The 26,723-nt window shown below is 39.6% G+C and overlaps 2 protein-coding genes across 16 annotated transcripts in view; one reads left to right on the top strand and one right to left on the bottom strand.

Moving 5' to 3' along the window:
* The window catches only part of PDSS1 (decaprenyl diphosphate synthase subunit 1), a 35,067-nt gene extending 15,207 nt beyond the window's left edge, over positions 1 to 19,860 (top strand). For 6 of the 7 annotated variants that reach the window (XM_034760208.1, XM_034760211.1, XM_034760212.1 and 3 more), the window contains 7 exons: positions 1,923 to 2,064; positions 4,143 to 4,254; positions 4,342 to 4,451; positions 12,498 to 12,578; positions 12,776 to 12,889; positions 17,982 to 18,062; positions 19,415 to 19,860. In XM_034760208.1, coding sequence (XP_034616099.1) covers positions 1,923 to 2,064; positions 4,143 to 4,254; positions 4,342 to 4,451; positions 12,498 to 12,578; positions 12,776 to 12,889; positions 17,982 to 18,062; positions 19,415 to 19,555 — 781 coding nt within the window. In that variant the 3' untranslated portion in view covers positions 19,556 to 19,860. Of the gene's footprint in view, positions 1 to 1,922; positions 2,065 to 4,142; positions 4,255 to 4,341; positions 4,456 to 12,497; positions 12,579 to 12,775; positions 12,890 to 17,981; positions 18,063 to 19,414 lie in introns of all 7 variants that reach the window. The other variant, XM_034760209.1, reaches the window with a different exon arrangement.
* Positions 19,861 to 20,236: 376 nt separating this feature from the next.
* Positions 20,237 to 26,723, bottom strand: part of ABI1 (abl interactor 1) — a 119,121-nt gene continuing 112,634 nt past the window's right edge. For all 9 annotated transcript variants that reach the window (XM_034760202.1, XM_034760198.1, XM_034760200.1 and 6 more), the window contains 2 exons: positions 24,659 to 24,844; positions 20,237 to 21,783 (listed from right to left, as the gene is read on the bottom strand). In XM_034760202.1, coding sequence (XP_034616093.1) covers positions 21,608 to 21,783; positions 24,659 to 24,844 — 362 coding nt within the window. In that variant the 3' untranslated portion in view covers positions 20,237 to 21,607. The remainder of the gene's footprint in view (positions 21,784 to 24,658; positions 24,845 to 26,723) is intronic.

The following is a 26,723-nucleotide window of genomic DNA, read 5'->3' as shown; positions in this document are numbered from 1 at the left end:
GAGAAACGCTGCGGAATCTAAAATGGAGAGTCCAGTACAATCCTGGGGGTCATGACCCTGCTTTGGAAAATCAGGGTTGTGCTTGAACTGGACATTCTGTGAATCGTATTCCTTTAATGCAGTTATTTTGCTCTTTATTAGACCTCCAGTAGAACCTCAGAGTTACGAACACCTCCGGAATGGAGATTGTTCATAACTCTGAACAGATTATGGTTCTTCTTTCAGAAGTTTACAACTGAAAATTGACTTAATTCAGCTTTAAAACTTAACTATGCAGAAGAAAAATGCTGCTTTCTATTTATTTATTTTTTTTAGTAGTTAACCTTTAACATAGTACTGTATTTGCGGGTTTTTTTGTTTTTGTTTTGTCTCTGCTGATGCCTGATTGTGTACTTCCCGTTCCAGATGAGGGGTGTGGTTGACTGGTTAGCTCGTAACTCTGAGGTTCTACTGTATGTATGTTTCACCCACAAGTATGGATGGGGAAAGAAAATTAATGTCTAAAAGTCGCCAATAATATTTTTGAAAAGTCTTTTTCTCTTGCAAACTTTGACCTCAACTGATCCTTGAATGTTTTGCATGTAAAGTATGCCATTGTATTACACAAACATTGCTAGGGCTGCATGGGAAGAGTAAGGAGAAATTTATAAAATATGGTCAAAAAAGGGACTGAAAAATGTAACTTATGGTAGAATGAATCTGTTCCTTATGTTCATTGAGTCTTAGGGTTTTTTTCTACTTAGCTGTGGTGCCCCTGCACTCCTATGGAAGAGTAATCTGGTATCTATTCTGGCTCATGGATTATCAGCAAAATTTACTTAAATTTCAATTCCAAACCTATACTCAGCTATATATTCATGTTTGCAGCCTTTTTATTTTTCTTGAACCTGCCATTTAAGTTTACTAAATTTATCAGAACGCCTGAGTCAGGATGGTGGTGGCGGAATTGTTCTTTAAATGACATAAACAGAAGAAAGGATACTACAGTAAAACCAGGACCATTTAATGTAATTTTCTTAGAGTAGTGGTCTTTCAAACTATGGTCTACAGGGCAGTTTCACATGATCTTGAAATCTGCTTCTGTTACAGTAGGGAAGGATATCCATTTTAAAATAGTGATGCCTCTTGCTAAATGTAGCCCAGCCCAGGGAACACAAAAGGTTTTCAGATGTTTTTGACTAGCAGAACTCACAAGTACACTCTACCTCGCTATAACGTGACCCGATATAACATGAATTCGGATATAATGCGGTAAAGCAGTGCTCCGGGGGGTGGGGCTGCGCACTCGGGTGGATCAAAGCAAGTTCGATATAATGTGGTTTCACCTATAACGCGGTAAGATTTTTTGGCTCCCAAGGACAGCGTTATATTGAGGTAGAGATGTATCTGCATTCTGTGGCTCCTTCAAGTATCATTGTCCAAGTCTTTCTTTGGTGTAAATTCAGTCACAATCAAATTTGTGGGAAACATCAAAATTGGGAAGGGCAGTAGCACAAACATAGGAAGACACAACCAAACTGTATCCTGACTTGCAGATATTGGAGCAGTGAGGGTTGTGAGCAGTGAGGTAAGATGTTGAAGCCCTATATCCAGAGATATATAGAGCCTGATTCAGCTCTCATTGAAGTTAATGGCATAACTCCCATTAACAAGTCTATATACAGACTGCTACAAAATGGGGAGATGTAACCAACCAATTGCACTCATTGTATTAAAATGATCTGACTTTGCTCTTGTCTGTTTATACAAATTTCAGAAGGTTGGCAGTCAATGATAGGTTCAGAACATGAAAATGTTTTGAGAACCACTGCTATTGAAAAATAAGTTTCTCTTAGTTTGCATAGAGGTTTTTCATGAGCATATTGCAGTGCACATAGTATAGTTGATTGACACTTAAAGGTGTGGGGTTTCTATAATTTTAGGGAGGTGCAAGCAAGCCAACGCTCTGTGGCCATAATTGCAGAGATGATCCATACTGCTAGTCTAGTTCATGATGATGTCATTGATGATGCAAATTCTCGGAGAGGAAAAATGACTGTTAATCAAATCTGGGGGGAGAGAAAGGTGAGTCTGTCATTATATACAGTACTGGTAAAGTGGAGATTTGTATTTGTCATGTTGCTAATACAGTAACTCCTCACTTAATGTCCTCCTGCTCAACGTTGTTTTGAAGTTACGTCGCTGCTCCATTAGGGAACATACTTGTTTAAAGTTGTGCAATGCTCCCTTATAACGTCGCTTGGCTGACTTTACAAGGGAGCATTGCACAAGTTCTTCTTCTCTGCCTCCTCCCCCTCCCTTCCTCCTCCTCTCTCCCCAGTGCTTCCCCCGCCACCAAACAGCTATTTGGCGGTGCTTAGGACTTTCTGAGAGGGAGGGAGCGAGCGAGTGGGGAAGCTGCACCTCCTCCCCCCTCCCCCTCCCCCCACGGCAGGCAGGGCCACCCGGAACGCAGAGGCTTTAGGGGCTGCAGGGCCCTGGGCTAAGGGGGCCCTGGCTTGCAGCTCTAAGCCCCTTTCGGAATGCGACCCTGCGAGCATGGGCCGGAGGACTCAAGAGGAGCAGGGGCAGCCGCGCAGCCAGCGGCCGGAGAGAAGCGGCACTTTGAAGGGGAAAGCACCACTTCTCTCCTGTTGCGCAGCTGCCCCGCTCCTCCTGAGTCCGCCGGCCTGTGCTCACAGGGCCCTAAAGGGGCTTTAGAGCTGCAGGGCCCTGCAGCCCCTAAAGCCCCTGCATTCTGGGTGGCCCTGCCTGCCAGGGGGAGAAGGGGGAACTCCCAGAGTCGCCACCATGGGTCGGTGCCGCGCTGTGCAGAGCCACCGGCACACCCCCTGCACCAAACAGGAGCTGCCCCAGGTAAGTGCTCTGCACCTTCTGCCTGCCCCAGCCCTGAGCCTCCTCCCGCACCCCCACCTGAGCGCCCTCCCAGACCCTGCACCCCCAGCCCTGAGCCCCAGGAGTAAGCCAGGGGCACCTCCCCACCACATGTGTCTGAAGAAGTGGGTATTCACCCACCAAAGCTTATGCTCCAATATGCTCTGTTAGTCTATAAGGTTCCACAGGACTTTTTGTTGCTTTTTACAGATCCAGACTAACACAGCTACCCCTCTGATACTCCCCACCACAGTACAGTACAGTAGATAATGCCTTTTGTCTGCTCCCAAAAAAATTTCCTTGGAACCTAACCCCCCGCATTTACATTAAATCTTATGGGAAAATTGAATTCATTTAACACCGTTTCACTTAAAGTTGCATTTTTCAGGAACATAACTACGACGTTAAGTGAGGAGTTACTGTATTTAGTGTGTGTCTCCTTGGCAGTAGCGTGTGGCTATGGTAGAAGCTGGGGATGTTTAGAAAAAGAGGTACAATCTGAGCTGATCACATAATTGTGATCATGTTATAAATTCCTATATACAGGGGATAAAATGGATAAACTTTCTAACCCTACATTTTCAAAGTATAGTGGGAAGATGTTTTTGTTATGTGATTCCTATAGACTCTAATGGCAGTTGCATACAGTAGCTAAAATCATGTTGAAATGCTATGAAAATATGCCTCCTTTTAAGTACCTCATGTATTGGTTGAAATAACAAACCAAAAGAGCTTTTACACTAGCATTAGAATTTTCAGGCTTTAAAATGTTAAATATATGCCTTAAGATAGTAAAGGCTTTGCTGTTATCATTCTCTTGTGAAATATGTAAGATGACTAAGCATCTTCCTGAATAATTTTTTTTTCCAAATGCTTTATGAAATCCTGGGGGATGACAAAGATCAATGACACTTCCAAGATTTTTAAGACACTTTAGAACTAATTGACATTACACAATAACAGTAGCACAGTGACCATACAATACAGTATATAATGGTTAAAACTTATTTATTTACCTCGCAGGTAAAACACGTTCAGATATAGGAAAAAAGAGATCACTGTAAAATGGGAACTCCAAAATGGTTCAAATTTAAATACTGTAACTATTTTTTCCTTTTTTCCAGTTTTCGGTAAGAAATGTACACTTTATGAGGAAAATGATGTAATGTGACTAGACCTGGAAAATATACAGGGAATCAGATTGTCCGTAGTATTTTTTATGTGAAAAGACATTTAAAAAAAAAAAATCTTCTCGTTTTTTTTTTCAGGCTGTTTTAGCTGGTGATTTTATCCTTTCAGCAGCTTCTGTTGCTTTAGCAAGAATTGGAAACACTACTATTATATCGGTATTAAGTCAGGTGATAGAAGATTTGGTGCGTGGTAAGGTTTTTTCTATTTGTATCTTTATACTTCTTTGTCTAAACAATAAACCTAAAAAATAAAGACTTTGTCCCTGCATCTTTATAGGTGAATTCCTTCAGTTGGGCTCCAAAGAAAATGAAAATGAGAGATTTGCTCACTACCTCGAGAAGACCTTTAAGAAGACTGCAAGTCTTATCGCAAACAGTTGTAAAGCAGTATGTACGTTCTGTCTCTCCTCAAGTTAACATACCTTACTGTAAGCTTCACAGCTAAATTCCCAATTACTCGCTATTTTCTTTGGAAATGCTCCAAACTAGACTCTTCAATTAGTATTTTGCCACAGTCCTAATGGATCTTTGTTTGAGATTTTTATCCCAATTCAGCTGTGCAGCCTCCATTATTGGTTTTCATTCTTTCCTTTCTGTTTTACATGCAGAGACAGACTTTTACTCTTTCCTCACTCGCTTCACAGTAAGATCCACTATAGACTCCTGAGCTGATTTCTAAAATGTTAGACATTTGAGCCTATTTTTAAAATCCATGTCTGAGAACTATTCATCTTATAATTTGTTGAATATAAGTTTCCTTTCACATCTGTTGTCTGTTATTGTGTAGCATAGTAAACTGTAATGCAGAGCCCTACATGAAAACAGTGCAAAAAATTTTAACAGTTTGTGTTCTTCCTATTTAGCATTGCTCTAAATAGGAAATACATTCTCTTCTGCTCCTCATTAAGTCTTATGAATTGAATATGTTTTTAGTTGCATGGGTTGGGGTGACTAAAACAATCCTGTCTAGTTCCATTATTGTAAAATGACAGAAGCATAAATTCAAGGACTGAGTCCCAAGCAAACTGACAGTCAGTTAGACCCTGCTATATCCTACTCTCTGTATTTACCACCAAATTCTGTTACTTTCGTTACACAACAAATGAATATTGACTTGCACAGACAAGTTCTTATTTAAAAAAAAGTTTATTACCAGTTCAGAAAATGCAGAAAGTGACAAAAATGTGTTTCTCCCCTCTCCTCTCCAAAGAGAGCCATAACGTTGTCAGAAAAGGGAAGTGTAGCTGGAACATAACCTTAGACTAATCCTTTTTGAACTGCCTCTTATTGCTAACACACTGTGTTATTTTTAAGTGTTTTATTCTGAAATCAGTGGTACATTCTTGCAATAGAGAGCAGTTAAAAATTGCCTAAATAAAGTGGATTATGTGAACCAGGACATTATTTCCAATCTTGTAATACCTTATTGGAACACTCTCAGTACAGTATACGTTCCATAAAAATCTGTCTCAGAGGAATCTGGAAATCTGACCAGTTTAAGGAAAATAGAAAACACTCCAGTCACAGTTGCATACAACATTTGGATATACCTAAATCTCGTAAAGGTTTCATTTCTAACTAAGAGTAATCTATTTCCAAAGCTTCTTAAACTCATGATAGTTTCTTTTGTGTTTCTGAAGCAGATTGGGAATATCCACTGGCAACAAAACACAGATGAAGCATTATTTCTCTTAATTTTTCACTTAGACTTAATGTTGCAACAAAGTTGGGGTCCTTGAAAAAAGGCTACCACCAATCATTGATACCAGATCTACACCTACCTCAAAACAGTCATGGTTTCAACTGCGTTACTAACTTTATGCAATAGTATCCAAGGATCTAAACTTCAGTGGGGTCTTATATTTTGGAAGTAGAGAATTTTATCTCCCAAAAAGGATTCAGATGTATTTTCTTAGGCAACTCTTTATAGAAACAGATCAGGACATGGATGGTTCATATGAATAGTAATGTGTGATACAGTTTTTCTCTCTAAGGCTCAAATCTTCAGTGAGAATTTTGCCTAAGTAAAGACAGTCACATCAAGCTTCAGACTCACCACATATTCAGTTTAACTGAAAGCTGTTGCTATTGGATAGCAATTTTGACAACCTAAGAAAAGAATTCACAGGGTCTTCCATTCCCATTAGATAGATTCTCATTACAAATTCCACCATTTCAGTTTGCTTATTGGCCTCTCTGAGAGTTTGCACAAAAGCCAAGGATTCAGGGGTATCCATCTAAAGTGAGTACAGTTGACAGGAAAGAGAGCTTGTTTTACTGTTGCCTTCCGGTACTTGTACTGTGCATAATTAGGTTTTCACCACTGGGAATCTAGCATTTCAGATGCAGCAAAATCACATTTATAAATAAAAGTGAGGGAGAGGGGATTATCCTTGGGGGCAAAACTATAGCTTTTCACACTATGACTGACATTTTTTAGTCTTTCCCTCAGTTTCTTTTTTCATAGGTCAGCAAGGATGGAAAGAATGGTACTGGTGGCATGAGTGGCAGAAAGTGCCTGGAGCACACTTTCTTGGGACAGTTTGGGCTATTTAAGGAGAGCTGATGGGTTCAGAAGGAGTTCTGCTCTTTGTAGCCAGAAAAATGGTCATCAGAATCATTATCTGTAGCTTGAAAGTGGGTTCTTTTACGTGTCCAAGATGAAGATGACTTCATTCTCAAGGGCAAACTAAGGCTAAATTATTGGTGATTGAGAATATCGGTTAGGATAAGTCCTGCTAGCATGAGCCAATTCAGTTCTTGTGTTAAGGGAAGGAAAAGACACTCATTGTTTTGGCTGAAAAAAATTACAAACTAATTCTAATGGGATTTGAGTTAGAATTAATCTAGAGGAAGGATGATTGGTGTGTTCCTGGGACAGTGCCTAAACAGGATATGGATGGTCTTTTCCTGTAATTGCACTAGTTATCATCTGCATCTCCAAAGCATTACATTAGAACCAAAATGCCATTGAGGTAACCAAATACACTTTAATAAAAAGTCTATCAAGGGGCTAAAGCTGTCAGTCTCCAGTGTATATGAACTACATGGTAGATGTGTGCTTAAGCTACGGCCAAAGTAGTATATGTGTGCCACAGTAAATAGTGGCAGATGGCCCTGAGAGTCACTGTAGCCTGAGTTACTGAAAGGCATTTTTCAAGGACAATATGGGAGTGGAGGATTTCTGCTCAGGAATTCACAGCAATGAAGCACAAATGGAATTCCCAGCTGTCATGAGAAATCTGAGATACCAAATAAGCTTAGCAGCTTCTCCCTCTCTTGCCTATTTTCCCTGCTATAATTAGATTTCAAAGCCAGGTAAAGATTTACATTCTTCATAAGATACTTTCAAAATAGGGATTTAAAAAAATATATTTCTTCATTGAAATGAGTATAAAAGTTGCATCAGATATTCAGGCTTCATCTAGCAGGACTTCAGTTTTTACGGACGTAGGCTCTGATCCTACAAGCTGATCTGTGCATGCATAGCCCTCACCCACAAAGAAACCCACTGACCTCAACAGAGCTCCGTGTGGCGATAAGGATTTGTCATAGGGAGTACAATGAAAGGAGAAGTCTGTACTTCTCTATCTAGCCAATGATTCCAAATTTAATTAAGTTTAAATTTCCACTGGGTATGTCTCATGGGGGTCCACTTGCACAGAACTCGGTGCAGAATTGGGGCCTAAACTGTGTTAGCTCCTCTTGACATATTAAAGAATGTAATGTCACTGATGATACGGAACCACCTCAGGCTTTGCATACACATTAAAATAAACTGTAAAGTCCAGTAACAGGTTTGAGCTAATAGAACTACTGTATCAGGTGCATCGGACACTATTACAGAATGTTTGATAAATCCCCTCATTCATTTAAAAAAAATCCACTAAAGTCATTTCCTTTTGATAATCTACTTTCAGTGGAAGAGATTCCAGTTCAACATAGTAACTGGAATTTGAAGTATTAATTATGAGTAGTAAATAACAAGGGATTATATATATAGCTCTGAGGGGCTAGTTCATGAACACCTTTTCCACTATGGTTATTCCATGGAGAGTTACACTAGTATAACTATAGCAGTTTAAATTCACACATTAACTTATATGTTAATGGTATAACTTTCCCATGTAGACGTCCCATATTGTGCTTCTCTCTTATAGAAATCATGATATGGTCCTGGTAAGAGGGATACTCATTAGGAGGTTATGTAGGCCTGAAGCCCTGGGTTTTTATTTTTGTTGTTACCTGAATGTATGTAACTTGAAAAAAGACGAGAAGTTTTCTAATTTCACAATGACAAAATAATTGTTTTTCCTTTTGTGAACTTCACTTACATAAATGTATTCCATAGCCCTCTCCTCTGCATCTAAATCTTTCTATTTATGCTTCTAAAATTATTCATATCTCCTGTTGGTCCATAGTAAATTATTACTCTGCAGCCACAGTCGTGTTCTGACCTAGATCATTAAATAAATTGAAAAGCTACAGTCTCAGCATGACCCTTAAGCTCCCCAACTAGTGACTTGTCTCCATGCCCACTCTTTGCCATTTACTGTGAATTTTACTAATGCCCATTTAAACATTCCATTTATACCTGTATTTCACATGTAGATTGGCAAACTAAGGGTACATCTACACTGCGATTTAAAAAAAAACATAACTGCACGGAGTCTCAGAGCCACAGCCTCGGCTGCAGGGCTATAAAATTGTAGTGTAGATGTTTGAGCTCTGGTTGGAGGCCAGGCTCTGGGACCCTTCCCCTTGCAAGACCTCAGAGCCCAGGCTCCAGCTTGAAACATTTGCAATTTATAGCACCACAGTCCAAGCCTAACGCAGGGGTCTGTTTTGGGACCGGCTCTGTTCAATATCTTCATTAACGACTTGGATATTGGCATAGAAAGTACGCTTATTAAGTTTGCGGATGATACCAAACTGGGAGGGATTGCAACTGCTTTGGAGGACAGGGTCATAATTCAAAATGATGTGGACAAATTGGAGAAATGGTCTGAGTTAAACAGGATGAAGTTTAACAAAGACAAATGCAAAGTGCTCCACTTAGGAAGAAAAAATCAGTTTCACACATACAGAATGGGAAGAGACTGTCTAGGAGGGAGTACGGCAGAAAGGGATCTAGGGGTTATAGTGGACCACAAGCTAAATATGAGTCAACAGTGTGATGCTGTTGCAAAAAAGGCAAACATGATTCTAGGATGTATTAACAGGTGTGTTGTGAGCAAGACACGAGAAGTCATTCTTCCGCTCTACTCTGCTCTGGTTAGGCCTCAGCTGGAGTATTGTGTCCAGTTTTGGGCACCGCTTTTCAAGAAAGATGTGGAGAAATTGGAGAGGGTCCAGAGAAGAGCAACAAGAATGATTAAAGGTCTTGAGAACATGACCTATGAAGGAAGGCTGAAAGAATTGGGTTTGTTTCGTTTGGAAAAGAGAGGACTGAGAGGGGACATGATAGCAGTTTTCAGGTATCTAAAAGGGTGTCATAAGAAGGAGGGAGAAAACTTGTTCACCTTAGCCTCTAAGGATAGAACAAGAAGCAGTGGGCTTGAACTGCAGCAAGGGAGGTCTAGGTTGGACATTAGGAGAAAGTTCCTAACTGTCAGGGTGGTTAAAAACTGGAATAAATTGCCTAGAGAGGTTGTGGAATCTCCATCTCTGGAGATATTTAAGAGTAGGTTAGATAAATGTCTATCAGGGATGGTCTAGAGAGTATTTGGTCCTGCCATGCAGGCAGGGGACTGGACTCGATGACGTCTCAAGGTCCCTTCCAGTCCTTGAATCTATGAATCTAAATAAGCTGATCTGGGTCTTTTATTGCAATGTAAACATACCCTAAGAGCCTGACACTACTCAAAAACTTTACAAAAAATATACAGTCACACACACTCAGCTTGTCTTACTGATTATATTTTATTTATATTACAATAGCAACCAAAATTTGCTAGGCATTGTACAGAGGCATAAGATGATCTAGGACTTGCCTCAAAGAGTTTACTCTCTAAAGAGAGAAGCCTGAAAAGGAGGATAAAAGATTAGGTTCTAGTTTGATACCCCATGCTAATTCCCATCTAAAACCCCCTTGTATCTCAATTCAGTTTATCCTTTGATGGTCTCCAGAATTTTGTCTGACTAAAGGCAAACTTTGAGCAAGAAAACTAGGCTACTAACATCTTCCCTCTTTTTATAGACTGAGGCAATGTGAAATGTTGTCTGATGATGAGAGAAGTATCCAGATTCTTTTAGGTCCTTTTAGTATTCTTATGTTTGGAAAGCACAGTGTTAGAGGTTCTTTCATCTTTATTTCTTATGTGTAGGGCCCTACCAAATTCACAACCATGAAAAACACATCGCAGATCATGAAATCTGGTCTCCCCCGTGAAATCTGTATAGTATAGGGTAAAAGCACACAAGACCAGATTTCACGGGGGAGACCAGTGTTTCTCAAGTTGGGGAGTCCTGACCCAAAAGGGAGTTGCAGGGGGTCACAGGGTTATTTTAGGGGGGTCGTGGTATTGCCACCCTTAATTCTGAGCTGCCTTCAGAGCTGGGCAGCTGGAAAGCAGCAGCTGTTGGCTGGACGCTCAGTTCTGAAGGCAGTGCCCTGTCAGCAGCAGTGCAGAAGTAAGGATGTCGTAGTATGGTATTGCCACCCTTACTTCTGCACTGCTGCCTTCAGAGCTGGGCTGCTGGAGAGTAGCAACTGCTGACTAAGGGCCTAGCTCTGCAGGCGGCAGTGCAGAAGTAAGGGTGGCAATACCATACCATGACATCCTTACTTTGTGCTGCTGCTGGCAGCGGCTCTGCCTTCAGAGCTGAGATCCCAGTCAGCCTCTGCTGCTCTCCAGCTACCCAACTCTGAAGGCAGCACTGGTGCCAGCAGCAGCATAGAAGTAAAGGTAGTAGTACCGTGACACCACCCCCCCCCCAACTCCTTTTTGGGTCAGGACCCTACAATCACAACACTGTGAAATTTCAGATTTAAATAGCTAAAATCATGAAATTTATTATTTTTAAAATCCTATAACCATGAAATTGACCAAAATGGACTGTGAATTTGGTAGGGCACTACTTACGTGAGTGCATGCTTGCATCATGTTGATTTGAAGATATTCTTCAGTGTGAATACCTTATCGAAATTACTTTTTTCAGCTTCTTTTGCATCTTCACAGTCCCCATCAAGGCTTCTGCTACTGTTTTTAAATGATCCTACAACTTTCCCACCTAAGGAACAAAAATGTTTTTTTCTTATCTTTGTATTCCCATGCTGCTCTTCTATTGCATTTTTACTCTTATTTTTACTTGATAAATCAAAATGAATCTTCACTGCTTCCTCTCCTCTTTTGGTAACATTAGTTTGTTTCTATAGTAAGCCAGGATGGATATTTTTTTTCCCCCAACAACCGTAGTTCTGTTGAAAACTAAAATAAATCTGAGTATCAAGTGGAACCAAGTTTGTGCACTTTTAAAAAAAATAATCTATCTACAAGCACACATACAGAATTCTAAAACATTATTTTAAACAGTGTTGTGGGCTTATGGTCATCAACTCCCAAATCTCGCTCATCACCCCCTCATTTAATTATACAGAATTCATGCCTCTCTAGACGTTTGTCTTCAGAGAAATTCATCCTTTTGTGTGCACTTAAGTAAAATGTTAATGTATTTTTCCCCAAGAATTACATAAGGGATTTTTTTCTGCCTGCTACTCATGGACAAAGAGCCACATTACCATAGCATGGGTGCAGTTGAAACAGTTCTTGAACCTCAAGATTCCTTATGGCTTGTTCAGAACCAGTGATGATTTGGTCTAGTATTATGTGCCCTTTCCCATCCCAGCCCCCTTTGCCACTAACTCTCCCCAATAATTCAGTGGAAATTTCATCAGCTCATCTCTGTTGATAGTTTATTTCTGGACAGTTAACATCTCCCATGAAACTAACATTCCCTTTCTCACTTGTCTTAGTTTGGGCACCACTCTTCCAACTCCATGGTCTCTGTTACTGGGAGGCTTGTAAGATCCATCTACCTACTTGAGCCCTATCCTCCTAGCAATTATGTAAACAGATTCAGGCCCTATGTTGCGGAGCTGCATTAGACAATTAACCTACATGTGTAACACCTCTCATCCCGCGGCATTCCCTCTCCTTACAGTATAATTTGTAACCATAATAAAGTTAATCTCTATCCAGAATTTAATACTGCAGTTCTATTGGGTTTTGTGTTTTCTAATGGGCCTAGATATTTGTGTGTGTGCGTGTGTGTGCATAAACAGGGAATTGGGGATGGGGAAAAATGCTCTAAATGTGGCGCTTTCCCCTCTCCCAGATGTTTACTGTGCTTATTATGTTGCACCTACAATCAAACAAATTTCAGGTGAATAATTAGAGCTGTCCTTTTTCTTTTTTTTCCTCTTCCTTTCAGGTTTCCATACTAGGCTGCCCTGATCCAAAAGTTCATGAGATTGCATACCAGTATGGAAAAAATGTTGGCATAGCTTTTCAGGTAGTGTATTCTGTTGCTTTTACGGAATTAGTGGGAAGTCTAAAATGCACACTTCTCAAAACTACATTGGAAACCAAACTGTAATTCTCTGTATACATTTTCTTTTAATTAGACACAGCAATTAAAATGTGTTGTATCATGTTGTTGTTTTTTTTTTTAATGTGGCAAAATTTGCTTTTGTGTTTGTCTTCTTCCAGCTAATAGATGATGTGCTAGATTTTACATCATGTGCTGACCAGTTGGGGAAACCAGCATCAGCGGATCTCAAACTTGGATTAGCCACAGGCCCTGTTTTATTTGCTTGCCAACAGGTAGGGTTAAAGAACATTCTCCAAAAATAAAAATAATTGCTGGCTTAAAGGGACACTCTCAACTTGAAATCTAGTCAATTTAAAATATGCTTGGGACATAGCTAGGAGAGATCTCCTCTCCTCTTTACCTAATGAAACATGTACTGGCATTGACTGGTTCCAGCGGGAGCTGCGTTCAGCATTCCTCCATTGGAGAGTGGACTGTTACTGAGGGCTTGAAGAGAAAGAAGTTAGAACAAGCTTAGATAAGTGGTTTGTTCTTTTCCCCCTTCCTTACATTCCCCAGAACAAAAATAGAGTAAGAGACTAATATGGGTACACACTTGCACAAAGGGGAAGGACGATATGGCAAGAGAGCCGCCATATAGAAAAGACAGGAAGGCAGGGATGGTACTGGCCACATAGAAAGGGAGTGATGTCTAGTGGCCCCTGAGAACAAAACCCTCCATGTTCCACTTGTTTCAATGGGAAATCCCCTAGGAGTCACGAGAACTCGTTCACACCCTGTAAGATCTCTCCTTACTGAGTGATCATTTTCTAGAGAAAAGGGAAGAGAAGCAGATACAACAGAAAAAAGGAACAGCGAGAGTGGCAGAAGTACAGAAAGAGGATGCAGTGTAGAAATGAACAGCAAGTGCACAGAAAAGGGAAGATACTTGCAGATTGACACAGGACACAGCAGAGGCAGAGACAGTGCACTGCACTATTACAATAATTTGTGTAGTTGATTGATCTGTAGAGTGCTGATGAGTCCAACCCAGAACCTGTTTTATTAAATTAGTATTTTATTTATTTACATTTGTATATTACAGTGTAGGTGCACATGGCATGCAGTGTTTCTCAAGTGCAGCTAGGACAGCCTCCAAAGAATAGGTGGAGATTTGGGGGAGGGGAGGGACAAGAGAAGCAAAGCAGCAGCCCCTCCCTGCAGCACCCAGCTGTTGCTCCTGACTAGCTGTTACCAAGGGCAGCAAGATGTGCCACCTTGCTGTTTGCGCTAGCACTGCCAATGGGGATCAGTACCCTGCACCATTCAGCCTCCTCAGGGGTTCTGGGCAGCGCCTCAGGAGCCACGTGGGGCTGGTGTGTGCAGTGCTGGACATGGCTCTGGAGGCAGCTGCAGTGTTCAGTTGTCAGGGCAGCTCCCCTGCTCCCGCCCGGCTCGGGAACCTGGGGCGGGCTCTCAGTGAAGAGCTGCGAGAGACAGGTTTGTCAGAGCAAGAGTTGGTGGCCACACTCTGCAGCTACCAAAATATTTGTTGTGAGAACCCCTGCTCTACTGAGTGGCTAAAGACATAGTGCCTGAGCCGCTTAGAATCTAAGCTAGAAATGGCATGGAGCAGTGACAGCTGGCAAAGGAGGAAGTTTACACACTAAGGTTGTGTGGTTCTGCTTGTCACGAGGTACACGTTAGTGCCACCTTTTTTGTTTAAAAAAAAAAAAAAAAAAAAAGCTCCTAAAGAGTAAGGATTATTGTGGTAAATGGCCATACAGCGGCTGAAAACTATAGATTCTCTGTATCATCTTAAATAAATGGGCTAGTTCCTATTGACGTGAGTTAGACTCATGGATGGAAGAGTTTACATTATTCTTGATATTCAGATTTGTTCATCTGTTAGTAACAAAATTCCCAGCTGAAAATGAATTTTGATTACCGTCTAGCTGGAGCATTATTTAAATACTTTAACAGCTGTTATGGTCAATTCATGTTGTTATTTTCATGCCAAGAATCAGTAGTCTCCCACTACTGCTTGTGTTTAGTCATTTAAGTAGGCTTCTATTCTCAAATCATCTGGGTTTAAGTGCCACTAGCAGCTTTGTAATTATTCGTTCGGGCCACCATTTAGTAATGGAAGAAACTGGAGGAGATAAAATGGTTTAGCTGTAAAAGACCCATTCTCTTATCTATATATCCATCTTAAAATTGTGCTGTCTGTTTTCAGTTAATTGGCTTTTGGTTAGACTCCAATGTTTGCATTTTATTAATTGTTCTAGAGTAGACAAAACCTGAGTTTCCAATATTAAAATAAAGCTAAAAAAACCTGACAAAACATTTTAGGATTTTTATTGATCACAAGTCCAGTGTTTAGTTTACAGGACGCTTCTTAGTGTTCCCCCTTTCACACTCTTTATATCTTGATGACGGAAGGCAATTGTCAGTGCTTCATCAAGCTGTCCTTCCACAGAACATTTTGGAAGGCCTTTTGTGCCCAGAGGAAGTCCTCTTCATTGACAATTTCCTGCTGTTTACAAGAAACTAGTACTGAGCCACACTAGAGACTTATGTATTATTTGTTTACATAAGTTTTAAAAACTGGATCTGGGACTGCAGACACTTACTTGTACTACTAGCAATCAGTGTTAGCCTCAATGCAAATAGATGTATGTCGCCACAGCCCCACACTTTGGACAGGAATTAGCAGTGGGCAACAAAGTGCAGCACAACTCTCCTGTGTGGACTCTGCAGCAGGCTTACATTAATGTGAACTAGGAATCTTTTAGTTTGTGCCTGTGCAGTGCTATTCACACCACTCTAGTCTGAACGGCAGGGCTGTGTAAGACAAGCCCTTTGAAGAAGAAAAAAACTCAATCTAAAACATGTAAAGGGTTTTTCTGTTGAAGGTTAATTTTTCTTTGGGAAAAGGTATACATCTGCTTCTCTTCCTCCTACCATTTTGGCCAGCAGTTAATCTGTTATTTCCATATGTTGAAGATGCTTTTACAAACACATACAACATTATGGCTTTGGAAATGCCTCTGTCTTTCTACTGTCACAGAAAAGTTATATAAAATAAATGAGCAACACCTTTATGTATTTAAAGTTGACTTAAGTGAGTTTTTTAAAATTTATATGTATAAATGTAAAATCAGCCCCTGCTCAGCATAATCTGACTGTAGTTTCAGGTTCTTCCTAACAATTGAAATGAAAGCTGCAAGTTGGATATTGGTTCCCTTAAGAGAATTTACCAAGAAGTGGGAATTTTCCATTTTTGCACAGAATAGTTAAACGTTGAAGTTCTCCTACATTTTTCAATCCTATTCTTTTTAAGAAGTGATTTTAGAATTAACATAAGCACTCCTTTCAAAGGTTTATACATTAGCTGTTATGTGCAGAGTTAAAGGCTAAGAATAGCTTTGTGTGAAAGGTCTGTTTTTTCTATATTTTTGCAAGTTAAATGTAGACTATCAAAGTAGATGCAGCTAACTAATAAATAACGTAAGAGCAGAGATGTATAATATGCAAATTGTAATTAAAATTGCCATAATACAGTAAGAAAGTTGGAATCCATAGAAAACCCAGCGAGCACTAACATTTGTTTGTAGGTTCTGCCTAAGAAAACTGTTTGAAAGCAGTGGGAGGAACATTGTCAGTAGAGGAAAAAGAGGTCCCCAACACAAAATTTCTCAATTCAATATACATTGATACTGAAGGCTACACAAGGAAAGCTGATCAGCCTTTAAAAATGTGTAGCACAAGTTAAATTTTTGCTTGATCCTAGCTGTCGCCTGATGAGGAAAACAAGGTCTTTATTTTTATAAAGCAGCACACTGATGCTGAGAAATGTGTTCTAAAATACAGCATCTGGAGGAAGTAAGGGCTAGTAGCTGTTTGGATTTATGATAGTGATTTACCCAGACACTGCACTTTAGATTGGCTGACTTGTAGAGTAAGACTTATAAAAGTGTAGTTAATGAGTGAGAGGCTGAGAACACAAAATATCCTACATTTTAAATGTTCAGATTTTATATGAAAAGCCAAGGTGATTAACTACATTAAGTATTCCTTAAATATTAAGATAAATACCTATGCTGTTATCCTAGAATGTAAAGCAGGGGTCAGCAACCTTTCAGAAGTGGTGTGCTGAGTCTTCATTTATTCACTCTAATTTGTTTTGCAGGCCAGCAATATATTTTAATGTTTTTAGAAGGTCTCTCTTTATAAGTCTATAATAAATAAGGTTTTTAAAATGTTTAAGAAGCTTCATTTAAAATTAAAATGCAGAGCCCCCCAGACTAGTGGCCAGGACCCAGGCAGTATGAGTGCCACTGAAAATCAGCTTGTGTGGTGCCTATGGCACACATGCCATAGGTTGCCTATCCCAATGTAAACCATGATGGGGAGAGTCTAGTATGCATTTCTGAACATTTATACCCTGTCTACACTGCATTTAAACACCCACAGCTGGTCTGGATCAGCCTGCCTGAGCCCAACACTTCTGTATTGCAATTTTATAGCCCCTCCTTACCAGTCTAGGTCAGCTGACTGGACCAGCTGCAGCTGTTTTATTGCAGTAGAGACACATCCAGTTGGTTAGAGGATAGTGGTTTGGTATTGAACTATTAGCTAGATACTACCCACAGAGATTATTACAAGTAGAGGAGGAACCCAGATTCTAACCAGCCCTTATTTTGCCCATTTAATTCAAGTCAACCATGTTCAGGAATGGTGGTTATCTAATTTAGGTCCAATTCTAATTAAAGATTTAGCACATTAGGAAGTCAGATGCACATCAAATGGGACAGGTTCAGTTGTTTGAATTGCTGTGTCTTACCTTACCTCTCCCCAAGAAATGGAACACATCCAACACCCACTACATCCAAATTTACTATGATTTCACCCTCTACCCCCTCAAGATGTCCAAAGGGTTGGTTTCTACTCAGCTATTGTGAAAGGACAGACAAGTTCTACACTACATTGATCCCTACTGCAGCTATATTTAAAACCTACACATAGAAATTTAAACCTGATATGCAGCAAGTAATGTGTGTATGTGGGTGAGGAATAACCTAGTTATTGGAGGTAGTGTGAAAGTGAGAAGCTTCCACCCAATGCCTTGTATTCTTACTACTTTAATCAGGAGCGCTAAAGCATTTATTTCAAAGCAGGTAAGTTATCCTTCTTGTACAAAGTGACCCTTAAGACACCTGATCTGGTTAGAGTAGATGCCTCCACTAGACTGTTTATATTAATAGACTAATGTCAAAGGGGAGATAAATGTATTAGGTCCCTGGAGCTAGTGTAACAGGCAGCTACGCAGAGAACACTCCATAAGAAACAGCCAATACTTAAAATTTTCTCCCTCATGTTTAGTTTCCAGAAATGAATGCCATGATCATGAGGAGATTCAGTTTGCCAGGTGATGTTGAACGTGCTCGGCACTATGTACTTCAGGTAAGACTAGTATGAAGTATAAATTTATTTAATTCCTCAAATTAGTTGTAGGAGTTATAGGCAATCTAGAACTCATTGCATGAATTAGCCACAGATGGCAGGGCTGTATTTAAAAAAGTTTAGCATTTAACTCAAGAAGTGGTTCTCAACCAGGACTACCCATACCCCTGGGAGCACACACATTTGCCTCATTTTATTACATAAAGCACTATCAAAGTCAGTCATACAGACAAAATGAGAAAGTAAACACTTTCAGTAATAGTGTGCTGGGCCACTTTTGTATTTTTGCCTGATTTTGTAAGCATGTAGTTTAAAATTAGGTAAAACTTTGGGTATGCAAAACAGATCAGACTCCTGAAAGGGATACACGAGTTTAGAAAGGTTGAGAACACTGAACTCTAAGATGTAATCAAAGATACTGTTGCAAAGTATTCAAACTTTGCTGGTTCCTGGGGTGAAAAATAGCTTGCAAGCACAGCACTTAAGAGGAACAGCAGAGGCAGATTATGGGATTAGATAGATGTAGCAACATGGTTAATGCACTGGATCCAAGAGGGTCAGTTTCTAAGAATTCAGTTGCTGGTACTGAAGAGTAGTTATGTTTCAGAGGTACAAAAACAAAATAAAAATAGGCACAGTCAAGAAAGCTTACATTGCTTCTTAGTTTAAATCTAGCCCTGCTAAAAGAATGTTCAATTTAATAGTCTACCCCTAAAGTTTTAGTTTCTAATTTTAGAGTATTGTATGATGACATGTTTGTCATATTTAAACTTGCAGAATTTGGACATTAGCACAGGACATGGATGACCAGAAGTAGTCAGTTTAATTCACTAACCAGATATTCCTGTTTATTAAGTCAGTTTTAAATTCAAAATGTTTTGAGGGTTTTTTCTGCACATTTAAGGTAGTTTAGCAATGAGAAACAATTACTGTTTGTGCATTTGAATCCCAATTTCCATTCAAATGCAACTTGACACAAATATGAGTTCAATAATTTAATCACCTCTAAGAAATGTATCATTGGCCCATTTCTAATCAAAAGTTTTAAATCAAGAATCTGATGGTATGTTATACCATTTAAGTATACTGTATCCTGGTTAGCAAGTGGTACCAGATTATATGAAGGAAATCAACCTTTCTTCAGGAAAATAACTGAAGTGTAAATGTAAAAAGATTAAAATCAAGCTTTCTTGCTTGCTGATTTAAATCCAATCTACTGTGACTAGAGCCACTGTGGAGGGTTAAAGACACTAACTCACTTCCAACAGCATTGGTTTGTTTTACATGTAGCAATGGAAATAATTGCTACTCTATTAGCTTTTTTTTTTTTTTTTTTTTTTTTTTTTTAAAAGAGTGATGGTGTACAGCAAACAACCTACCTCGCCCAACGCTACTGCCATGAAGCAATGAAAGAGATTAGTAAACTGCGACCATCCGCTGAACGAGATGCCCTCATTCAGCTCACAGAAACTGTACTCACCCGGGACAAGTGAGACACCTTCTTCCACTCATACTGGCAGCTACTTACCAGACTGTGCCTATAAAACTACATTTCAAAACATCTTGGTTTGCTTCCAGTGCTGGTTACCAAAAATTATTTTTTTAATATTTTCTGAAATAAATATACTTTAAGTTTATGAAGATGTTTGAGGGAAGCCATACAACTATGAAACAATCAGTCTGTTAAATTGTACTAATTCTGTCTAAATGTGTTTTAATAAGGGCGTTTGTTGGAGGAAGTATTGTTTACACTTAATATTGATGTACGCCAATGAGAATAAATATTAATTAAAATTAATGCGTTCCAAATAACATATTACTTTAAGTGTGAAGTGATAAGGTTTACTGCAAAAACATGGTTTGATTGCTTTCCCAGCTGTGCGTGTTAAACTTCAGAAGTACCCAAAATGTTATATAGGAGAATGGTTTATTATAAAAGACTGTACATAAACTTAACAAGTTATATACAAATTAAGTGAAGACTTTCCAATTTATAAAGAAAATACAGGTAAATTATTGGTTGCTAATTTTTCAGAAGGTGATATTAACACTTAAAGCAGAAAGCATTTGGAAGTTACAATGATTTTAGGGAGGAAGGTGAAGGAGTTCCCATATTTCTAATTTTACACTAGAAAAGAAATGATGCAGCAACCAATCAAGCTTCCAACCACCAGTCTTTTAGCACTTTGTTATAGAAGTGTACATTTAATACCCCAGTAGGACAGCACTTTAAAGTCCAAAACAAATCTTTACTACATACAATAATAGAGCATACTACATACTCTACTTCAGATAAGCTAAGCACTACAGTTTTGTATAAACTGAAGTGAACATCCCATCTGACTTTTTGCCCAATTTCCCATAATGAAGTGGAGAGGCAAAGTGCATTTGTCACTTTCCAATAATAAACAGGATGTGAATATCTGTCCCCCGCTTTCTGTATGACTGCTAGCTCTGACTGCCTACTTGGTGTATTATCAGCTTCAAACATACAAATTTGTCCTGCTGGTCCAGCATACAGTTTGTATTTAGTAATGTCAGTTGCAGGAAACTGAAACTAATTATTAGTGAGTTCAACACTCAGCTGAGAATCCTTTAAGTACTTAATTTTAGCAGTACTTGAACCCTTTACCCACTAATTTTGAAAGAATGTTCTGATAAGTGGATAATTTTCAGGTTTGGTATATTTGTTTGCCCACTAACGTCAATGTTAAAAATAAGGCTACAACACTTGTCCTTAGTTTAGTACATTGCTAGTGATACCACAATCATAAATTGGCTTACTTGGCAAAGCAATTAGAAGTGCTGACAAAGTAATGCACAAGACCTTTGGTTCCACATATATTTATGAATGGAAAAGTTGTAATGCAAATTTACTCATTTAAAAAAAACTTGGTACAAATTACACATACATAAGACCACCCATTTTTGATTCACATGGACCCCGTAGAGACTCAAGCAATTCATTGCAATAGATTTTAGTGAGTTCTCCAGGTAGAGATTACAACAAATTGGAAGCATCTTGGATTTTTAAAAAAGTATATTTCAATACATAAGTTTGTATGCATGCTTTAAACAATTATAGTTCAAGAATGAGCAAGAGTCTAACAAAAAGTAATATGACCAGCACTGACATTAAACTTTTCACCCAGATTTTTAATATGTTAGTCTAACTTAATGTTAGTTACCATGCTGCACTGAAAAATGTAATGGCACAATCTGAATCATGGTTCATTAAATATTATACCCTACTTCCCAAGAATATTTAGGCTGGTCATAAAATTAACAATGCGTAAGTAAATAAGCATAACCAGTAATAAGACAGTTGCTTGTTTTACAAATTGCTATCAGGTAAGACAAACTGTCTCCAAAGATTTATGCTTATGGAGATGGACATTCTTCAATCATACCATTAAAACAGTATGGCCTGAAAAGATGGGCACATTTTTTTTAAAGTGTATTAAGACAATTGTTAACTTTTAGTTACCTCTTGTAAATAATCATGGTATGATTGAATACAAGACCCAACTTGCAAAGCAAAGATTCTAATCAGCATAGTGCATGATTGATTCAACATAATTCCCAGGGAACAGGCCAGTCACTCGATTGCAAACTCCTTCATACCACCCATCATCATTCTTCTTTATCACATAAATGATTGCACCTTCCATAAATGACAGCTCATCATCCTTGTCCTTTGTGTAGTCATATATAGCAACAACTAGGGATGAAAAGAGTCAGACAAATTAGTTTGCCATGTACTATTACACAATACACAGCATTTTAAAGTGCAGGTCTCATATTTAAGTGACTAGTAAGGACATCTCAGGGTTTTCAGTGTTGGTCTCAGTGATTCCTGTATCTAATGTGCTCAGTTTACAAATAAAGTCATCCCCCAACTCTCCCCCACCCTTTCAACATGAAATCTGGAGAGTCAAGATAAGTTTTCCTCTTAACATTACCACCAGTAAAAAAGGTGTACAGGCCCAATTAGGCCCTCAATTAAACTTTTGGCTTGCACAGGTGTAACTGATGGGAATGTAGAAAATGTTTCAGAGATTTATGAAAAGGAACAGAATCCAGTTCACGAAGGTGTAAAAAAAAAAAAAAAAAAAGTAAACTGTTAGCCTTGCAGCCATAACACTGTTTGTCACAGCAGATAGAACCTGAAATACACACCTCTGTTAAGGTACTATTTCTATAATTCCGTAGAGTAGAACCTTCCCAAGGATAAAATTAGCTATTCACTAAATGCTGGCCATGTTTATGTAGTGCAGCTTTTCGCGAAAATCCTAAAGAAATCAGATCCAAAGGGACGCTGTTAAGAGGCATCTCTCCTACTTATAAGTGGCATATAACAGTGCTGTGGAGCTAAAGATTCCAACCTTGCAGATTAATCTTAGAACTAAATTCACCAGCACAGGAGTAATTTTTTCAATTTTTTAATTTAGGAGATTTTTAGCTCCAAAATAAATTAAGGTTGCAATCACTCAAGAATTAGGAAATTCCAGAATTCAGGTTCCCTATACAACCTTAAATTGGCTTCCAATTTACATTTTGATAGTTTTTAAACACATGACCACATCCTATATTTTTCCATAAGACCTTCACAGGGTGCAGGCTGAACTGTGCTCTGGTAATAAATCAGGGTTGTTTAGTGAAAGAGGCTGTTGGCTGTAGGGCCCCTGCCTCAACTGTTGCGAAAGTTGGAAGGTATGTAGCACATGAGGAAAGGAACTGCATCGAAGAGAGGAAGGTCTGTTGGTTAAGATTGTTGAATGCTGCTCTGGAGAATTAAAATCACTCCCTCTGCCACGAGTTCCTAAGTGATGTTAGGCAAATCACATAAACCAAAGCTTTGACAAGCGGCCACTGTGTTCCTCATTTTCTAGGTGCTTAAACTTGATGCTAGTGTTTGATTTACGGAAGTGCTGAGCACTCAGATGCAACTGAAGTCAATGGGAGCTGTGTTCAGAACATAAAATGTTAAGTCCCGTGCTATAATACTATTGCTATTAAATGTTAAGTACTCTGAAAAATAAGGCCCTAGGCTTTTCAAATTATGGACCTAAAGTTAGTGGACACTACTTGCTTTAATCTTTGTGCCTCATTTCCCCCTGTATAAAATGGAGATAATACCACCACCTCACAGGTGACAAAAGACAAAGACAAAATTAACTGTTTGACAAGAACTAAGATGTGAGCACAAAAGAGAAGCCACTGAGGAAAATTAACAATTCTGTAGTCAGTTCACGGTTTGGAGGGTGCACAGCAAATAATGCCTGGGGCCCCACATTGAATGATTAGCATAAAAATATGGAAGTAGTAATGATTCAGTGAGCACATTTCATCCTGTACACTCAATGAAGAAAATAGGATGTGATTATGTAAATGAAGACAAGCCATCTGCACAAGAGGGCCAAATTAGTGTTGCACAAACAGCCTTAAGTCTGACATTTCGTAAGTGTTGAGTGCTTGACATTTCAACCTTAATGTACTTTTTATGGATGAAAGATGGATTTATGTTGGGGGCAGAGGGCGGGCAGAAGAAGGAAAAAAAAAAAAAAAAAAAAACACACTTTCCACAGTGAGTAATTACAGTGGTAGCATTGATCAGTTTCATGCTCCTTAGTCAGTTCCAAGAGTGTACATGTGGCAGATATCTGGAGAAGGGAGTGACTTACGGTCTGGGCACATTAGTAAAATGAACCTATGTTGGCATCACTCAAATGTCTATAAACTCGTGCTGAAAACAGTTTAGCAACTAATGAAGATGGAACATAATAGTTTAACTGTTACAGGGAAGAAAACATACTCCAAACTCCAAAATCAATCACTATCACATTTTCCCTAACTGTGAAACATTTCCCCTCTCAACAGTGGCAGCCAAATCATCTTAAACACCAGGTCACAGGAAACTTGTTGCTGGCAGTTGTCACAAACTGGTTATTTTCTTAGCATAGATTGACCCTACAGCTAGAAAACTGGCATGTCAGTTATTTGCAGAAACAAACATTGCCAGTTTTATGAATGAGGTAAAGAGTTCCATATGCAAATAGGATTTAAAATACTCTTAAGACATTTCTCAAACAAAACCACTATAATTTTACCGTTAAAAGGCTAACGTAAGCCAACTTTATCATCTCATTTATTCAACATCAAGGGAAAAATCCCACAAATAATCAGTAGGGCCAAAAAGCCTGGTCTTTCAATGAGGTTATTTCTGGATAGACATCCAGCAGGGTTGACACAGCCATTGCTGGTCTAGAAGTGGGCTGTAGCCCACGAAAGCTTATGCTCAAATAAATGTGTTAGTCTCTAAGGTGCCGCAAGTACTCCTATTCTTTTTGAAGATGAATTAAATCCAATTTACAGCTATTTCTTGTAATGATGGATTACTTCTCCACTTCCTTCCAGAGTGCTTGAGTGTATCAAGGACTCGATTTGTTACACTGGGCACAGCCACTGAGAAGTTAGGAAAGAATGGTTCTAAGTTTGGATTGAGCAGGGAGATTTTGGTTTCCTTTCATCAGAGGCTACAAGTAAAATTGCAGTTATGTATTGCCACCATGTCAATGTATGGACTGAACTCTTACCTTTCTCAATATAGTTTTTAGGGGCCCAAGCAGGGTCTCCATCTGCATACGGATCACTGTACTGCACTACTGCAGCTTCCTCATCCTCATAATCCACAGGGGGAGGGGGAGGAGGAGGAGGAGAATCATCAAACATAGGCATCTCATCTGGAGGTGGTGGAGGAGGAGGAGTTGGACTATCAGCAACTAAAAAACGTTTGAAGATTTGCATCAGAAACAGTAACGTAAACCTTAGGCTGTGCATTGTAGAGAAAGAGAGCATGCACTACAATACCATGCACTGCTTAGAAACAAAGGCTTTACAGGTTAAAGCTACAAAACACAACTATGTTATTAGTGGTCAAATCTATGTATAAATGCTACTAAAGTCAAAGCACATGCTCCAGAGGGCATAAGCTGATTGCCAGCAGATAGAAAGAATTTTTGTCCCATCTCCATGTATGACAAGTGACTAGATGCAATATACACATATGCAAGGGGATGACGGGCATCCTCAGAACCAGGAGGTAACTGGGCACCATGATGAATCAGTGGTTTGACATGGTTTTGCAAATCCTGTGTTAATGCATTTTGTATATACTTCATTTCTGTTATTCTGAGCACTAATTTATTTGCTTCTGTCTTACTTTGAGAATTATCTTTTTACAAAATCTGGTGTAGGTCAAGAAGGGAGGGAAGTCATTAGTATATCAGATGTGACTAGGTAAGAGAAAACAGAATACTACACATTCAGAGGCAAAGCTTTGTACAGACCCTTATCTTGCAGGATAGTCTATGAGCACACGCCCTGGATTCAATTAGTGAATTAATGCAAATGGAGGATAGGCAGCCACTGTTCTCAGGGGAGATACATGAGGAATTAAATGCATGATTCAAAATATTCAATCTCTAAAAAGATTCCAATATCAGCACAATTACTAGTGGCTTTGGGATAGGGAGAAAGGAAAAAATGGAAGTACAAATTATTGCTCAAACCCATCTATCACCAATATTCAGAATGGAAAAATATCAGTCAAGAACCGTACAGCAGCTCTCCCTAGAGAACCTTTGCTATACAGGCCCCAGACTCCTTCCCCCAAGCCTCTGATATTCACACACTCCTGCAGGTCCCACTGTTCTCTGCACCAGGGAGTGCCCTGGCAGCTTTTTTATGCCGCTTTTACAGCGCTGGTGAATGCAAGCGGTGCTGGATTGTCTGTGCATCCTGCGGTGTCAGAACACGGCGGTGCCAAGGGTCTCTTAGACAAGAGTCCCTCCGCGGCACCGTGTTACGTACTGAAGCCAGGGCACGCCATACAGACAGACACTCTCGGTGCAGGGTCCTGGCAGTCCGCGGCAGACTGGGGATGAAGGGCGGATTCCATTAGCAACTGCTTCAATTGGAAATCTCGCTCCTCTAATTCTGGGGCGGAAAGCCCTGCAGATCTTGCACGTTTCTATCTGGTGCACCTCCCACAGACACGAGTTGTGGGGATTGCTTGTTGGCATAGGCTTCCTGCAGGTTCTGCAAAGTTTAAAAGCCTTGGGTTCTTGGCATGCCTAGGAGCCCAGAGGGTGGGGTGGGGTTGGGATTAGGGAAACCCCACTCCCAAACCTTACTATATACAATATATACACTAACAACTAAGACTAGGCTAAGCTAACTATATGAAAACACTAAGGGAAGCACTTGCTAAGCAAGCAACAGCAGTTCCAATGACAGTCACTGGCGGTAAGAAGGAACTGAGGAGGGGCCGGGTCAGCAGGGTCATATATTAAGTGCCATGAAGGCACCACTCCAAGGGGCTCCACAGCTGACCCGACGGGAGCTCCTAAAAGAAAGCTTTCCAACAACTGTGCACGCGGCACATGCACACGTGATTGGAATGGACATGAACACACATCTCGAAGAACAGTTAGGAGAAGGTGAGTAACCGTTTTTTCTAAACACTGGCTTGCAAACTCTCCTCCAGGCAGCAAATAAGGGCTGGAGATCCATCTTCCCCATTCATGGGAAACGCCACAACATATTACATCTTAACCTCTTTATATGGGCAACAGACATCCCCCAACTGCTCTCCTAGGT

Source organism: Trachemys scripta, chromosome 2, assembly GCF_013100865.1.
Source record: "Trachemys scripta elegans isolate TJP31775 chromosome 2, CAS_Tse_1.0, whole genome shotgun sequence".
Classification (NCBI taxonomy): domain Eukaryota; kingdom Metazoa; phylum Chordata; order Testudines; family Emydidae; genus Trachemys; species Trachemys scripta.
This window is presented reverse-complemented; position numbering and strand designations above follow the sequence as displayed.